The following is a 15396-nucleotide window of genomic DNA, read 5'->3' as shown; positions in this document are numbered from 1 at the left end:
TAAAATCTCTAGTCCTTGACACATTCTAAGTGAGAAGAAATCATTCAAACACTTAAAACCAAAACACAGAAACATGGAATCAAAAACTTCAAGCTGCATAGTTATTTTAGCTCTAGCAACATTACTAGTCATATTCCAAATGGCATCAGCTGGTGACCCTGATATCCTAACAGACTTTGTGATGCCACTTGAGGTTCCATCAGTTGACGCTTCTTACTTCACTTTCTCGGGCCTGAGGGGCCTCGTCCGGGCCCCACCACCGGATAAATTCAAGGCGACAAAGGCAAGCATGGCCGAGTTTCCAGCCCTAAACGGACAAAGCGTTTCATACGCAATCCTTCAGTACCCTGCAGGCTCTGTCAACCCTGTCCACACTCATCCACGTGCATCCGAGCTACTTTTCCTCATGTCAGGCACGCTGCAAGTGGGATTCATCGACAGCACGAACAAGATTTTTAATCAGACATTGCAAACAGGAGATGTTTTCGTGTTCCCTAAAGGGCTAGTTCACTACCAGTACAATGCTGATGTTAACAATTGTGCTTGGGCTATATCTGCCTTTGGAAGTGCAAATGCAGGCACTGTTTCTATTCCTAACTCTGTGTTCAATACCAGCATTCCTGATAACATTTTGGCCAAGTCTTTCAAGACTGATATCATGACCGTTCAGAAAATCAAGGCTGGTCTAGCCTGAAGATTATATACTTACCCTCTGTTTGGATGGTTGTTTCCCATGGTTCATTAATGTACAGTATGGTATGGTACAATATAGTGTTGTATTGTATCGTACTGTATTAATAAATACAATGTTTGGATAGACTGTATCGTTTGTTGTGGTTTAATAACATTTGTATTGTTTGGTTTAACTGTATGGTACTGTATAATAACTTGTAAGTTTACAAAAATACCCTTAGCTCTTAATTAGAAATTAGACAATATATATTAATAAAATTCAGGTAAAGAATAAAATAGGAACTTTAAAAAATAAGTAGCTAATGGCGGGGGGTGGTGGAGGGGTGGGTGGTTGTGGGATGAGGTTGGGGTAGTGGGTGGTTGTGGGGTATAGGTTGGGGGTAGTGGGTGGTTGTGGGATGAGGGGTAGTAGGTGGTGGGTGGGGTGAGTGGTTGTGGGGGTGGGTGGTGAGTGATAGTGGGTGGTTGTGGGATAAGGGTGGAGTGGGGGTAGTGGGTGGTAGGGTGGGGTGGGGGTGAGTTAGGGTGGGGGTGGGTAGTGGATGAGGGGTAGTGGGTGGTTTAGTGGTGTCATAAAGTGCCTGGTTAAAAGGTGGAATGTTACTCCACTTCCTACGGGACCACTAATTACTCATTTATTTTGTGGAAGAATGTGGTAATAATATTCTTGTAACTCTTTTCTCCATTAACTCAATATTCATGGAGTGCATACCAAATAATAATTCTTCCATTTATCTACGCCTTTACTACCCTATTCATATCAAATTAATTCGGGTTTCAGTCATCCTTAACTTGTGGGGTAGAGAGAAAAATATATACTTTGGAGAGTTAATAGTGGGAAAATAAAGAGTTTATTAGTTGAAGGAAGGTGTTCTTTTTTTGGTGGAGCTTTGGACTCGACATCTTGTCCGAGTTTTGTTAGCATTGTACTGGGTGATAATGGGAACAAGTCAAAAAGATACGTAGATTTGTGGAGCCGGGCTTGAATCTCCTTAAAGAGAGCGAGATATCGCGCTTTTCAGTCGAAGATATTTTTATTTCTTCATTTTATTTTTTCAATTGTAATTGTAATTTCATTGTAATATCACCAACAATGGGAAAATGAAATACGTAACCACGAAAAAATCACCAAATCCGTGAATTTTCAAACGCCCTGAATATAATTCGAAAATTCGAAAATTCAAAAATAATTTATTTTATTTATTAATTCACAATAATTCAAAGGTAAGGGTAAGGTTTGCATACATCCTACTCTTTTCGGACCTCACTTGTAGAATTACTGTTTGGGTATGTTATTGTTGTTGAGTTAATCCACAAAATTTTGACCTAGGTAGATTCATGAATTTCATTGAATTGTTCCTTCTCAAAATATTTTATGGGATTAATTATCTAATTCCACCTCTACACCTAATTAAACTAACAATATCCAAAAAGTCTTTTTTTTTTTTTTTTTTGGTTTTTTACCTGGCAATTCGTATACATATTGGGATTTCGGAGCTATATGCATAAGGCTTATTAAAAAAGATGTGTTTCATCCGTGTTTTTTTCATATCCATTATTTAAGCTCAAAATATACTAATTAAAATGGACGCATATCTTGCCATTCAATTACAAACCTTAGCGGTCAGTACCCAAAAGTCGATTTCATGTAAAAGAATATGAAGCCACGTCGTTAGTATATGTTTTTGAGTGGTGGACCAATGATGATGAGTACACGAAAAAAGGCTGGAAATAGGATTAAAGCTATGTTTCCATGAAGTCTATTTCATATATTCTCATAAGAATATCAAGCCAAATCAGTTGCCACTTATAGGTCCCATTAATTTGGTAGACCAATGAGAAGAATATGTTGTTGGGCTCATTCGCGCACAAATTTCGTGCGTGAAAGGCCAAACTTTCTTGATTTGCTTTCATGCACTAAATTAGTGCGTGAAACCTACTTATGTTTTTTTTTTTTTTGTGTTAGTTTGGTTCAACTTTTTTTTTTTTTTGTCCTACAAAAGTCACGGATTCCTAAAAAATGGAACAACTTCGATACATGTTGCTGAAGTTCAGAGCTTTGCAAGTGAAACTGATAGTAAATGTTCAAATTCCACTATAAGTTTTCTAGAGTTTTTTGTGCTTTAACTAAGGTATTTTCCTTAAAATTTTATTTTCATATTAATATGGCTAGACACTATATAATTTTGAAACACTAGCTAAAACTTAATTACGACCCAAAAAAATGATTATTTGTCAATTTCTCCCCATTACATGTTTAATTGTATCAAGTACTTCTCATACGGAGCTTAGATATACATATAAAAACTATCAAAATTTCGCAAAATATAATTTTGAAGTCGTAATTCTAAAAGTGTAATAAATGATAAAATCATAAAGATTTGAACTAATCAAATTGAAATCCTAAATTCACTGCGCAATATCATGTGACCCACAAAAAGTTCGTTATTTGTTACCTTCAAAACACATAAAGAGACCAACAAAAATCGTATAAAAAGGAAACAACTCACGTTAAAGTAAGCATTTGATTTTCTTTACTCTGAAGTATACCCCCATTATAAAAGCTGAAAAAGAAAAAAGCTGCGAATAATATATTTTACTATTTATTTTAGTATTAAGGTCGAAGAAAAATTCGAAACAATTAAAGGATGAAGTTGCCATTACTGATAGTTATTCTCCTCCTTAGCCATCTTCTTCAAGTTTTCTCCTTGTCCTCTCGATTTCTCCTTCATTCAGGTAAATTTTATTATTTTGTTAGCTATTTCTTGTCTATATTGTTATGATTTTTTTTCTTGATCCGAGTAAACTGTATTTGTGTAATTTCTCTTCCTTAAACATGTCGTCATGAGGGTGAATTAGAGAACATACTAATTACCACCAAATTAAAAGATATGGTGGGCTGGATTAGAACCGAGATCACTTCCCTAAATCAAAGGTCTCGGATTTGAGTCCTAGAAATAGAGAAATTAGTGTTTCCTCCTTAAATGAGCTTATGTTTCAGATTAGTCTGGCTTAACCTCCCCCCCCCCCCCCCCCCCCGGGTCCCACCTCCATACACACACCCCAAACGAAAAAAAGCTACTACTACTTAATTTGAATGTGATTTATTAATTTTCTTGCTAGTTATAACTTTCAAGTTTAAAGAATCACATTGTCATGAGTTCTAATAAAGTAAAAAAAATTACCAACCACTGAAACAAATACTCCCTGCATCTTAATCATATAGTGCCATTTTTACGTTTCATTTCAATTAATAAGATAATTTATAGCTACACAAATATCTATTGTTTATTTTTTATCACAAATTTTAAAAGTTTTTTTTAAAATTCATCTCCAGTCAAACAATATCCACTAATATAGGAGGCAGGGAGTACTAGTTTTCATACCCTACCAGTTTCAATAACAAGACACTTAATTTAAGATGAAAAATGTTTCAGACATTAAGGTTTTAAATTCTAAATTTAATTTCTTATGTTTCAATTTATGTGGTAATTTGAATAAATGTGGAGTTTAAAAAGAAAAAAGGAGTTCTAAATTTTGTAATCATGAACATGCCATTATACTTGTGTGATTATATGACTTTTGAAACTTTTAGTCCTAAACATTTCATAACATCTATCAAACCCCTGTAGACAATGAAGTTGTGACGATCGATAAACGTGGAGGCGCCGCAGCCAGTGGACACGGTAGTGCCCACGGCGGCTCCTCAGGAGGACGAGCATCGGGGGGACGCGGCGGCAGGGGTTCTAGAAAGTCACCTGAGACTGGCAATGCAGGTAATAATATTCCAGTGTATGCAGGTGCAGCAGGAGCAGCAGCAGCTATGAACCATCACAATTACAACAGACACAATCGTAATGTTGGGACTACCCTCAACTGCATTTGTTTTTCTTCCTTGTTTTTTATCATCTGCAGTATACTTGTTATGATGTTGTAATTATATGGTACCCCTTTGAAAGTAGCGTTTGTAATTAAATCATGTTAATATGAGAGTCCAAGGCGAAAAAGGGAATGTAATTAATGTTAATACTGTTATTGTGCAATGGGGTTGCATTAGTTGGTTTGATAATTTGCTCTTTCAAGAGGAATATTTTGTTGAAGGAACTTTGAAGTGTCTTTTAACTGTTAAGTCTCTCACGCCGATTGAGAAATTTAAGGATTTTCTCGTTATATGGTCTTGAGTAATTCTTAGTTTCTCACTTCATAAGCTTGTTTCAATGGTCGAGTTAGGCCTTAGGTCTAACTTTTTAATGTGTTATCAAAATCAAATTTATCCTTATTTTTTATTTACCCCAATATTGGAGTACTCCTATGTTATGTTTTATTCGTGATCCAGATGTCCAACTTTGAATGTGCAAGAAGAGGATGTTAGCAGTGGTGGTGTTGGGAATTTATACAAGACTGTTCGGACAAAATTCTAGAATTATATGAACCTATGACTTACAATAACTTTAGAAACTCCTTGATTGCTACAATAGATTTTTTTTCTTCACGTCAAGGCAACTCAACAGTCTACATATAACTAAAAAAGAAAAAACATTTTCACGCTATTTACAACAATATACATAGTGTAATCTCACAAGTGGGGTCTAGGGAGGGTAGGGTGTCGCCAACCTTACCCCTACGTTGGTAGAGAAGTTATTTCTGATCCTCTCTATTTTGCTCGGTATAATTTTTCAACGAACCCTTCCTTCTACTTAGTTCGGCCATTGGGTGTTAGATATCTCATATTATTTGAGATGAGAAATTGAATTGTTGTATTTTCTTATAATTCTAAAAAAATACTCACTTCACGATGTAACTTTTAAAATTAAGTTAGCCATATAACAATCAAAAAACTAAACTTTCATTTTGCAAGTGCAATAACAGTGTGATACCTTTTGTGATATATTTAAAGAAAATTAAAGTTATTCAAAATGAGGGGTTTTATATCATGTTTGACCATTATAGTTTGATGTAGAAAGATGATATCATTAATGGGAAGAAGTGGATAGGTGAGGATAAGTCATGAAAATGCTACCATCACTATGACTACCTAGCCCCAATATACCACCAAAGATTATTGATAGGGTGATAAATACCATTTTATTTTAAATTAAATTTTCAAATTTGAGCTCTAAAATGCTACCAGCACTGTAACTAGCTAGCCAATTGAACACCAAAGATTATTGATCAGGTGATAACTAACTTTTTATTCTAATTAGAGATTTCGAATTTGAGCTCTGAAACGGAGTCGTTATTAATATCCCATACCGTCATATTAAAAAGTTTCAACGCAAAATTAAATTAATCAGATCTCAAAACGAGCATCAAATACGAATGGAAACCAAAGCGGAAAAAGAAAAAGAAAAAGAAAAAAAGGCTAGCCCCAATATGCCTCATGCTTCATGATTACACTATCCCACCCTGAGTTACCCTACTGTATCCCCACTATATTTCATACTTACTTTTTGGCCATATTAAATGGAACCCGACACTTTTGTAACCCAAAAAAAAAATCATTTGAAACAAAACTAACCCATTAAAAAAAAAGGAACTAAACTAGGCTTCACGCACAGAATCTGTGCGTGAAACCCCTAACAAAAACCCTCCCATTTCCAACATACTCTTCTCTTTCATTTCCTCCATTTTCACCCTTTCAACACACTTTTGCACTACCAAAAACATGTCTCAAAATTTTGAAACTTCAAAGTTTGCTATACAACCCTACATTTGTGAATGCAGTTATTACTGTAAACTAAAAACATCAAATACCCAAGATAATCTGGGTCACCATTTTTAGCATTGTAAAGTGCCCGAAGTAAGTGTTTTTACATTTTTTAGTTTTTTTTTTCACGTTATACATATATTTTACTTTAAAAAACTGATTTTGTTGTAATGTTTATAGGATATGGGCGGTTGCAAACACTTTCGGTGGGAAGATAGCATTCACGTGGATAAAATGGTGGCGGCGAAGTTTAAAAATTCACTTTTTGATAGAGATACCACGACTTCACGTATCTCTAGAGATACCGTTAAGTTGGACTCGCAATTTAAGCTTGTGGAAGCTGAAGAAAAAAATTGAACTTTTGGAGGTCTTGTTCACCGGTTCTGAAAAAAAACGAATTTTGCTGAAGGCTAAACTTAGAGAGGCTCAACACGAGAAAATAGCTTTGAAAGAAAAACTTAAATTATGGAAGATTATTTATGCTATCTTATTGTTGTTCATTATTTGTATGTATTTTGTTTATTAAGTTTAATATTTCTATGGATTATGTTTTTTACTAGTTGTACATTTTCCCCTATAATGTAATCCGCACCCTTTATATACTAATTTATTTGTGTTTCTTTGTTAAATTGTCAATTAATAATAGACTTTAACAATAAACTTTGAAGAATTAACATGCCAAACTAATTCAAATTTATGACTTCATCATAAAATATAAATACAAATTAACGGCCTTAGTCCGAAACTTAAATAACCCATAATCTAAGACAGTAAGCCTAAATAGACCCTAATCGTCATTAGAATAGAAGTCCTCAATATCGTCCTCAGAACGATATTGGCGGTCTCTTAACACACATCTTTTTTCAGGAGATGTTAGTTCTCTACCGGTTGATGATGCTTATTCTTCGGCCAACTTTAGCATGTAAAATCTACAACTTCTTGCCAGCATTCTATTGTTTTCTTTTCTAATCCTTTGTATGGAAAGCTCGCAAGTTGCCGGACCTACTCGAGGCATGGTTATTGAGTACCTTGTTGGGATTAGAGCGTTGAGATTTTTCAAGTCACGAACAAGACGTTCTGATTCGACAATCTGATGTGACCATTCTCGGCGTAAACCGCAATAATATTCTCACAGATCTGAATATTTCACACTGTAGAAATCATCATTACGCTCTATAAGAAGGTGGAAATTTAGCTCGTCTAGTTTGAAATCACTGGTATCACTCGAAAAACTACTATGACTTGAACTCTCATCATCACTGCTATTTGGTTCTTTTGGAAGGAGTAAAGACCAAGCTGAGTTTCTACTACTCGACATTGAATACGTTGTAGTCTAATAACAAAAAAAGGGCTACTTATATAGTTGCAAACCCCCAAGTACCCTCGGGGGGGGGGGGTCTTTATGACCCTACCTACTTACCTTATTATAAGAAAAATATTAATCTTCATCGGACATTTCACAATCCAAATCCCACTTGGATCTAAATCTTGCGCTATCATGTATACCATATTCTACCCTATGGTAACGTATTTGCATCCGATTGTTGTCTTCACGAAAACGATTAAGAGCAAAATTAAACTCTTGTGGAGTTCCGTGTGGCATTGACATAACACGTTTTTTTGGGCGTTTAAGCCGTACTGAAGCTAACTTTTGCTCCAGTGCTTCAGCCTCCCTAACACGCCAATTCCACTCCTCTCTCATTGTTTTATTGTATTCTCGACTGAATCTTTTGTTAGGGTTATTTGAGTAATGAAAATCATCATCATCTAGTTCTCATGTCCTACCCATTGCTTCAAATATGTTTGTTGGGGTAAAACATGTAATAGAATCAAGATTACCAAATTGGGTGTAGAATGTCATGATAACTCGTTTTAAAGTGAACACTAGTTGTTTGTCAATCACGTTATATATAGTACTGCATTTTTTGACCGTTTATTTGAATTTAATTCATATTACGCAATGTTTCAATGCGCAATAGAACATGATTTGACAACACATCATGCATGTCAATTTCAGCTTTTTTATGACACGTAAAGGACCGATTTGACAATACAATGCTGCATTTTTGACCGTTTATTTGAATTTAATTCATATTACGCAATGTTTCAATGCGCAATAGAACATGATTTGACAACACATCATGCATGCCAATTTCAGCTTTTTTGTGACACGTAAAGAACTGATTTGACAATACAATGATGCATTTTTTGACCGTTTATTTGAATTTAATTCATATTACGCAATGTTTCAATGCGCAATAGAATATGATTTGACAACACATCATGCATGCCAATTTCAGCTTTTTTATGACACGTAAAGGATCGATTTGACAATACAATGCTACATTTTTTGACCGTTCATGTTAAATAAAAGACCAAACGTTCATGTTAAATGTCCACTTGAAATGTCTTATGAATCACTAGTCACTTACATATATGAAAAAAATGAAGGTTAGTACAGATGAGTATGAAATCTCTATAACAGGCAGATATCTACAATCAGTTTCCAATGGTATAGTCCTTTATGGTAGGCATTATATCAATGATGATGATTCTTTGAGGGATTATTTGAATACGCCAGAAGAATTAAAACATTTAGTCGCCCTTAATGTTCTTGAGATGTATGTTGAAAAGATACTTCGAGAGGTCCTGCAAGAACAGCCCAATCAAGCTAACACGTATGGAGATTTTAGTTCTTACGGGGGTATTTTTAGTGGCCAGATGCCGCTAGAAAATCTTACCCAACAATTAAATCAAACTTGGTAAATATGCATTCTTATATTATTATTTTGTCCAAAGAGCATGTGTTTATTGTATGTATTAGTAAATAATCATTTTTAAATCTTTGTAGGGGTTATAGACCTGATACGAGTAATATTGGGCAATCATCTCAATTTAGTGGAGCAACTCATTATTATCAAAACTCTCAGTTCAGTGGAGCTGATTATTATAATAATTCTCAATTCAGTGGAGCTGATTATTATAATAATTCTCAGTTCGTGCAGTGATTATTATCAAAACTCGCCAATGGTACCAACTGTGCATGAAAGGCGCCCTCTCGGTTGGTGGAGTTGATCATTCTCCACACCATGCTCATTATCAATATGTGTAGGTTCATCACCTTGATGTTAAATAATTAATATATATATATATATATATATATATATATATATATATATATATATATATATATATATATATTTGAATTTGGAATTTATCATATGCTTTTTATCGTGTAGGAGGAGGTCTTTCTTAGATGGCGCCTCGATTGTCCAAGTTATGTGGATACATCGAGTGATGGCGATGAACCACGAATAATGCGGTAGGTAACGATGATGAAGATAGTGAAGGGGATGAAGAAGATACATATTTTAGTCCTCAGAAGCAACCAGAACTAACTCACCACCATGTACCACCTCCGATGGTGGAAAACCCAATTCTCGATGTACCCAATGCAAAGGCATTCCGACTATATTCCATATCTTGACAGTCTCAAGGTCGTGAGGATGCATTTGTCTTCACAAGAGATGATGATCAAAGTCGCCAAAAAACGTGGATTGAACCAAAAAATCCTATGACTGATGAATGTGTCCTTGTAAAGAGAATGCAGTCCACATCAAAAAAAATATTACAACAGGCTGTCGGAATGTATTGTATAAAGGATATGAGGGAGTTTAAAGGGAGTTTAAGGTTGATGACTCAAACAAATCGGTATGGAGGCTGATTTGTAAGCGACATACTCAAAGTCGTCGGTGGTTGCTTCGGGAATTGCTAAGCCCTACGGTCGTGGGAAATCACAAAATTCCACCCAAAGCACACTTGTGATATGGGACAAAGTAGAGCAGATCATTTTAATTTAGATATAAACATGATTGCTCAGCTATTACTTAAATACATTGAGGAAACTCCAAAGTAACTTATCTGACCATTTACAATATATATCTTATAGCAATTAAAATATCATTGCTAAATGTTGTTTGTTTAAACTTATGCAGGATGCCTATCAAAACTTGTATTAGGATGGTCCACTCAAAATATGGTAAAATCATAAGCAAGAGAAAGGGATTTCCAGGCGTAGACATGCTTTTGAGATGATCTTTGGAACTTGGGAATCCTCTTTCGGGCGTTGCGGGGTATATGGCGCTCTAAAACATGTTAATCCGGCACCGTTGTACAAAGGGGCTTTTAGAGGGCGAAATTTTCGACTTCATCTTTTGGGCATTCAAACTAAGTATTGATGGTTTTGCTCACCGCTCGAATGTGATATCGATAGATGGGATGCATGTATATGGCCGATATGACATTAAGCTCCTAATCGCAAAGTAGGTATGGATGCCAATCGGTCAATATTCCCTCTTGCTTTCGCAATTGCCGCCAACGAGAGCAACGAGACATGGGGGATGTTCTTGACTCATCTACAAACTCATGTTGTTAAGGGTCATCAGGGCATATGTGTCCAATCGGATCGTCATAAAGGCATATTACACAATATGCGTACTCTGGAAGGGTGGCAGCCTCTACATGCTTACCATCGATATTGTTTAAGGCACTTAAAGTCTAATTTGCAAATAAATTTTGGAAATGGCACTGTAAACAAATTGATGTGGGGTCGCGACGCAAAGATCAACAAAGAAAATGGGCCGCAAAAAATGGAGTCACAAAAGGAAGTGAGAAGAGGCATATGTTTGGTTGATGAAATTAGAAGTTGAAAAATGGACGCTTTATGCTGATGGAGGAAGGAGATGGGGCATGCTCACAACGAACAGCTCGGAGTCTTTCAATGGACTTCTCAAATCTACTCGAGGACTACCTATCACCGCAATGGTAAGACTAACTTTCAGGCAGGTCGTGGAGCGATTTGCGGATAGACAAGGCAGGCCAGAGCTATATTAGCCGAGGACGGAACATGGATGCCAAAGCCTTATAAAAAGATGGAGCACCATAGAAGAAAGGCAGAGGGTCACCAAATGACCGAGCATGACGTCGCTCAACGAGTGTATGAAGTTAGAACGGGTTATTGCGACGGCAAAGGAGGAAATAAACATATGGTTACTGAGCGTACAAAATCATGCACTTGTGGTAAGTGGCAAACGTACCACATGCCATGTTCTCATGCAGTCAAGTGTTTGAGAGAATGGCCAGAAATGTAACTGATTATGTGGTGGAGGAATATAAGGTCGTAAAATACCTTAAAGCATATTCCGCCACTTCCGTCCCTTGGTGATCAAGCTTATTGGCCACCCGTGCCGTTTTCTATGATTGCGAACAAGAACCATACCCGTAAATTGGGAAAAAACAAGCTAACCCGTTATCACAATCAAATGGATGTTAGCGAAAAGACTTACTCTCACAAGTGCTCGATATGTAAGCAATTTGGGCATGATAAGCGCTTATGTGGGCAAAACTCCCGTGGTGGCAGCACATCTGCAAGTAGAAGAGTGTCTAGAACTTGATTTTTTTTTTTAAGTCTATTATAATTTAGTGATATATTTCGTTGCTAATAGAATGAAATATTTTTTAATTATTATGAACCTCTCGTATTGGATGAATTTTTTTAAAATATTATATTTATTTTTGCACATTCAAAAGGTGCGGATTACACAATACAATAACAAAATAAAAAAGACAAAAGAAAAAAATAACCTAATACAAAGCAAAGTAATTTTTTCTTTTCTATCTTTCTTGAACCAAAAAAGTACTTTCATATCTTTGGGAGTAAAACAAAAGAGATTAATCAAAACCCTATAAAATATGACACTTAAACCTAAATATAACAAGTTTTCAAACTTACTTTGGAGCACTTTACAATCCCTAAAACGATGATCCAAATGTATATGTATACTTGATGTAATGAGCCGATATTATTGTACACTAAAAAAAAAAATGAAGTTCTATATAAAATATTTATATTCCGGTGTTTTGAAACGTGACTAATCTTCGGTCAAAGTACGAAAAAAATCTTAATTTTGAGTTTGATTTCCAAAGAATAAAGGTTGGGGTCGGGGGGGAAGGGGTTTCACGCACAGATTTTGTGATGAAGCCTAGTTTGGTTCCTTTTTTTTTTTTAATGGGTTAGTTTGGTTCCAATTTTTTTTTTTTTTTTTTTTTGACTTACAAAAGTGCCGGGTCCTATTAAATGAGTAGTATTTTTTTACTTTGTCGTTCATTCTACTCTATCCTCTTTGCCACATTAATCATTCATTCTTCTCCATTCACATTCCAAGCTATTCTTTGTAAATTTTGTTGTTATCACAAGTTAAATTTTCATAATGATAATACTCCCTCCATTTAAATTTAAATTTAAATTTAAGTGTCTTAGTTACATTAGGCAAAAAGTTTAAGAAATAAAAAGAGACTTTTGAATCTTATGATCCTAAATTAAAAATGTATATAATGTACTAAAATGTTCTTTGAATCTTATAGTTATAAACTTGTCAGGTAGGATGTTTGGTTTGTTAACTTACTAAATACAGAAAGAGACACTCATTTTTAAACAGATCAAAAAGAAAATTATGACACTTAATTGAGATGGAGGGAGTAGTATTTTAATTTAGTAACTATATTAGTTCACTTTCCTAATAACAGTAGTTTTTCATTAAACCACCAAATTAAGCTAGATTCATCTCAAGCAACAAGCAGAGGAGCCATTTTTTCTCTCCTCTATTTTCTTCTTACTAGTCTTTATAACAAATTAACAAGTAATCCCTCCATTTCAAAAGAAAATAGGATGTTTTAGCCTCTAAAAGTTGATTCAAAATAATGGATACTCTCATTTCGAAATAAATAATTTTTTGGAATTTGACACACCCTTTAAGAAAATTAATTCAATACAGTAATCAAAGGGTCATTTTACAATCTTACTCTTTGACAATTAGTGCAATTCATGCAATTGAAAAATACTCTCTATTTAGTACTCCCTCTGGATCAAAAAGAGTGTCCATTTACCATTTTTTATTTTGTTCAAAAATAGTGTTCACTTACCAAATCAAGAAACAATTAACCTTATTCTTCCAAAATTGCCCCTTTTAAGTATTAAGTGATCAAATCCTAATACCTAATTAATTAAGAGTAGTTTAGTCAAATTATCTATTTTTATCTAGAACTTAATATTTTCTTAAGGGGTGTGTAAATGCCTAAGTGGATATTCTTTTTTATCCGGAGGGAGTACTATATTCCTAGAAAATTTAAAAATAATTGAAAAAATCATTTGAGAGAAGAGTAATTCTGGAAAAAAAAGATTACTACCTCCTTCAACTTTAAACAATTTATTTATTTTGATCCATAGAAAAAGCTCCAAAAATTCATTTATTTTAGACCGGAGGGAGTATCTCATAAGGCCAAGAAAGTATTTAACTTTTTTTTTTCAATTTTTCCTTTAATACATTCCTAATCTCTATGATAATTATGTCAACCTAAAAAAGAAAAGAAATTCATAATTAAGAGTATTTTTATTAAAATCCCTTTTAATTTTTAGAAATAAGTAAATCTTTTAATTCATGTTTCCAAACCTAAAACATCAAATACTTTGGCCTGGAGTATTTTTCCAATACAAACAATTCTAACGAGTTTGGAACCAAAATGACCCAAAAAAAGAGAGCAAATAAATCAAAATACCCCAACCACAAAAACTGGTACCAAAGTATCTTTAATGAAGTAAATTACTGTGTTAAAGGACTTAACTGTAATGGCACGGTTAAGTCCAATAGCGCAGTAATTTACTACGCTATTCTGCTTCCTCTTTTTTTTTCTTTTTTTTTTTGCTTTTTTTTTTTGGTTAATTACTCTATTTCTTCTACATTTTTCACACTTTTTACGTACTTTAGCCTTAGATTAATCATGCTTCGAGACTCCGTAACTTCAATAATTTATATAGAATCTGACTTATTTTTGTGCAATTAATAAGGTAGGCTCAATACATTAAGGATACACAAAACTTCGGATTGCCGTTTAGTGGTTGAAAAGTGCTCGAAGTAAGTTTTTGTTTGAAAACTTGTTGTCATTAGCTTTAAGTTATTTATTTTTTAGAGTTTAGATTTAAGCATGTTATTTTTTAGTCAAAATTGCATCATTCATACCAATCTCAAAATAATTAAATTGCATCATTCATAATAATATGAAAATACTTAAACTAGTTCATTAATAACAAACCGAAACTAGTTAAAATAGATTCATCAAAGAAAGAAAAAAATTAAAATAGATTCATCAATAAAAAAATTAAAATAGATTCATCAATAAAAAAATTAAAATAGATTCATCAATTCATGCCCTTGACTAGATGTTTCGCCACCGCGAGATGTGCCACCACGTGAGATCTGCCGCCACCACGAAAGTTTCTTCCGCCACGAGAGGTACTTCCACCACGAGATGTACTTTGACCACCATGTCGTAAGGGACACTTACGCTTATCATGACCAACATTATTGCAAAATGAGCATTTTCGAGTGTATCTCCTGGTGGAACATCCATTTCATTATAATACGGGAGTATGCTCGCTGTTTCAATTTACGAATAAATGCTTTATTAGGAACCATCGAAAATGGCTTCGGTGGCCAATAACTCTCATTACCAAGTGGGTAGAACCTTTCGGCATACGTTTTTGCATAATTTTCCACTGTAAATTTCTTAGCCACGTATTGCGAGGCGTTCTTTCTCATTGTGATAAAACAATTGAAGGCATGAGAACATGGCATGTGGTATGATTGCCACTTGCCAGATGTGCATGTTCTTGGTATCTCACAAATTGTGTGAACGTTACCTCCACCACCTTGGTGCACAAACTTGTTGTGAGTTCAAATATACGCTTTGCATGGCACTATCCTGTCGTGTTGCTGACACTTAAATTTGTGATACTCGAACAATTGTGTTGGTTTTGGCATCCATTTTAGACCGTCTGCATCAATTCCTTTGACTGCCTTTGATTGAATCACGAACCGCTCCACAACCTGCATAAAAGTCATTCTAACTATTGCGGTAACGGGTAGTCCCCGTGCAGATTT

At 34.7% G+C, this 15396-nt stretch overlaps 2 protein-coding genes across 2 annotated transcripts; both read left to right on the top strand.

Annotated features, from left to right (window-relative positions):
- The first annotated feature begins 31 nt into the window (after positions 1-31).
- LOC132062930 (germin-like protein 9-3) lies at positions 32-694 on the top strand. Its single transcript, XM_059455392.1, has one exon. It carries the CDS (start codon positions 74-76, stop codon positions 692-694), a length of 621 nt encoding a protein of 206 aa, XP_059311375.1. The 5' UTR covers positions 32-73.
- A 2518-nt stretch (positions 695-3212) lies between these two features.
- Positions 3213-4865, top strand: LOC132062929 (uncharacterized). Its single transcript, XM_059455391.1, has 2 exons — positions 3213-3429; positions 4326-4865. Exons 1-2 carry the CDS (start codon positions 3342-3344, stop codon positions 4628-4630), a joined length of 393 nt encoding a protein of 130 aa, XP_059311374.1. The 5' UTR covers positions 3213-3341; the 3' UTR covers positions 4631-4865.
- Positions 4866-15396: the final 10531 nt, after the last annotated feature.

This window comes from Lycium ferocissimum, chromosome 7 (genome assembly GCF_029784015.1).
Source record: "Lycium ferocissimum isolate CSIRO_LF1 chromosome 7, AGI_CSIRO_Lferr_CH_V1, whole genome shotgun sequence".
Lineage (NCBI taxonomy): Eukaryota > Viridiplantae > Streptophyta > Magnoliopsida > Solanales > Solanaceae > Lycium > Lycium ferocissimum.
Note: the sequence above shows the minus strand (reverse complement) of the source record. Positions and strands in the feature narration are given on the sequence as shown.

Coding starts and splice junctions, on each gene's coding strand:
- LOC132062929 (XM_059455391.1), top strand. CDS start 3,342: ATGAAGTTGCCATTACTGATAGTTATTCTCCTCCTTAGCCATCTTCTT. Junction 3,430..4,325: donor TCGATTTCTCCTTCATTCAG/GTAAATTTTATT, acceptor AAACCCCTGTAG/ACAATGAAGTTGTGACGATC.
- LOC132062930 (XM_059455392.1), top strand. CDS start 74: ATGGAATCAAAAACTTCAAGCTGCATAGTTATTTTAGCTCTAGCAACA.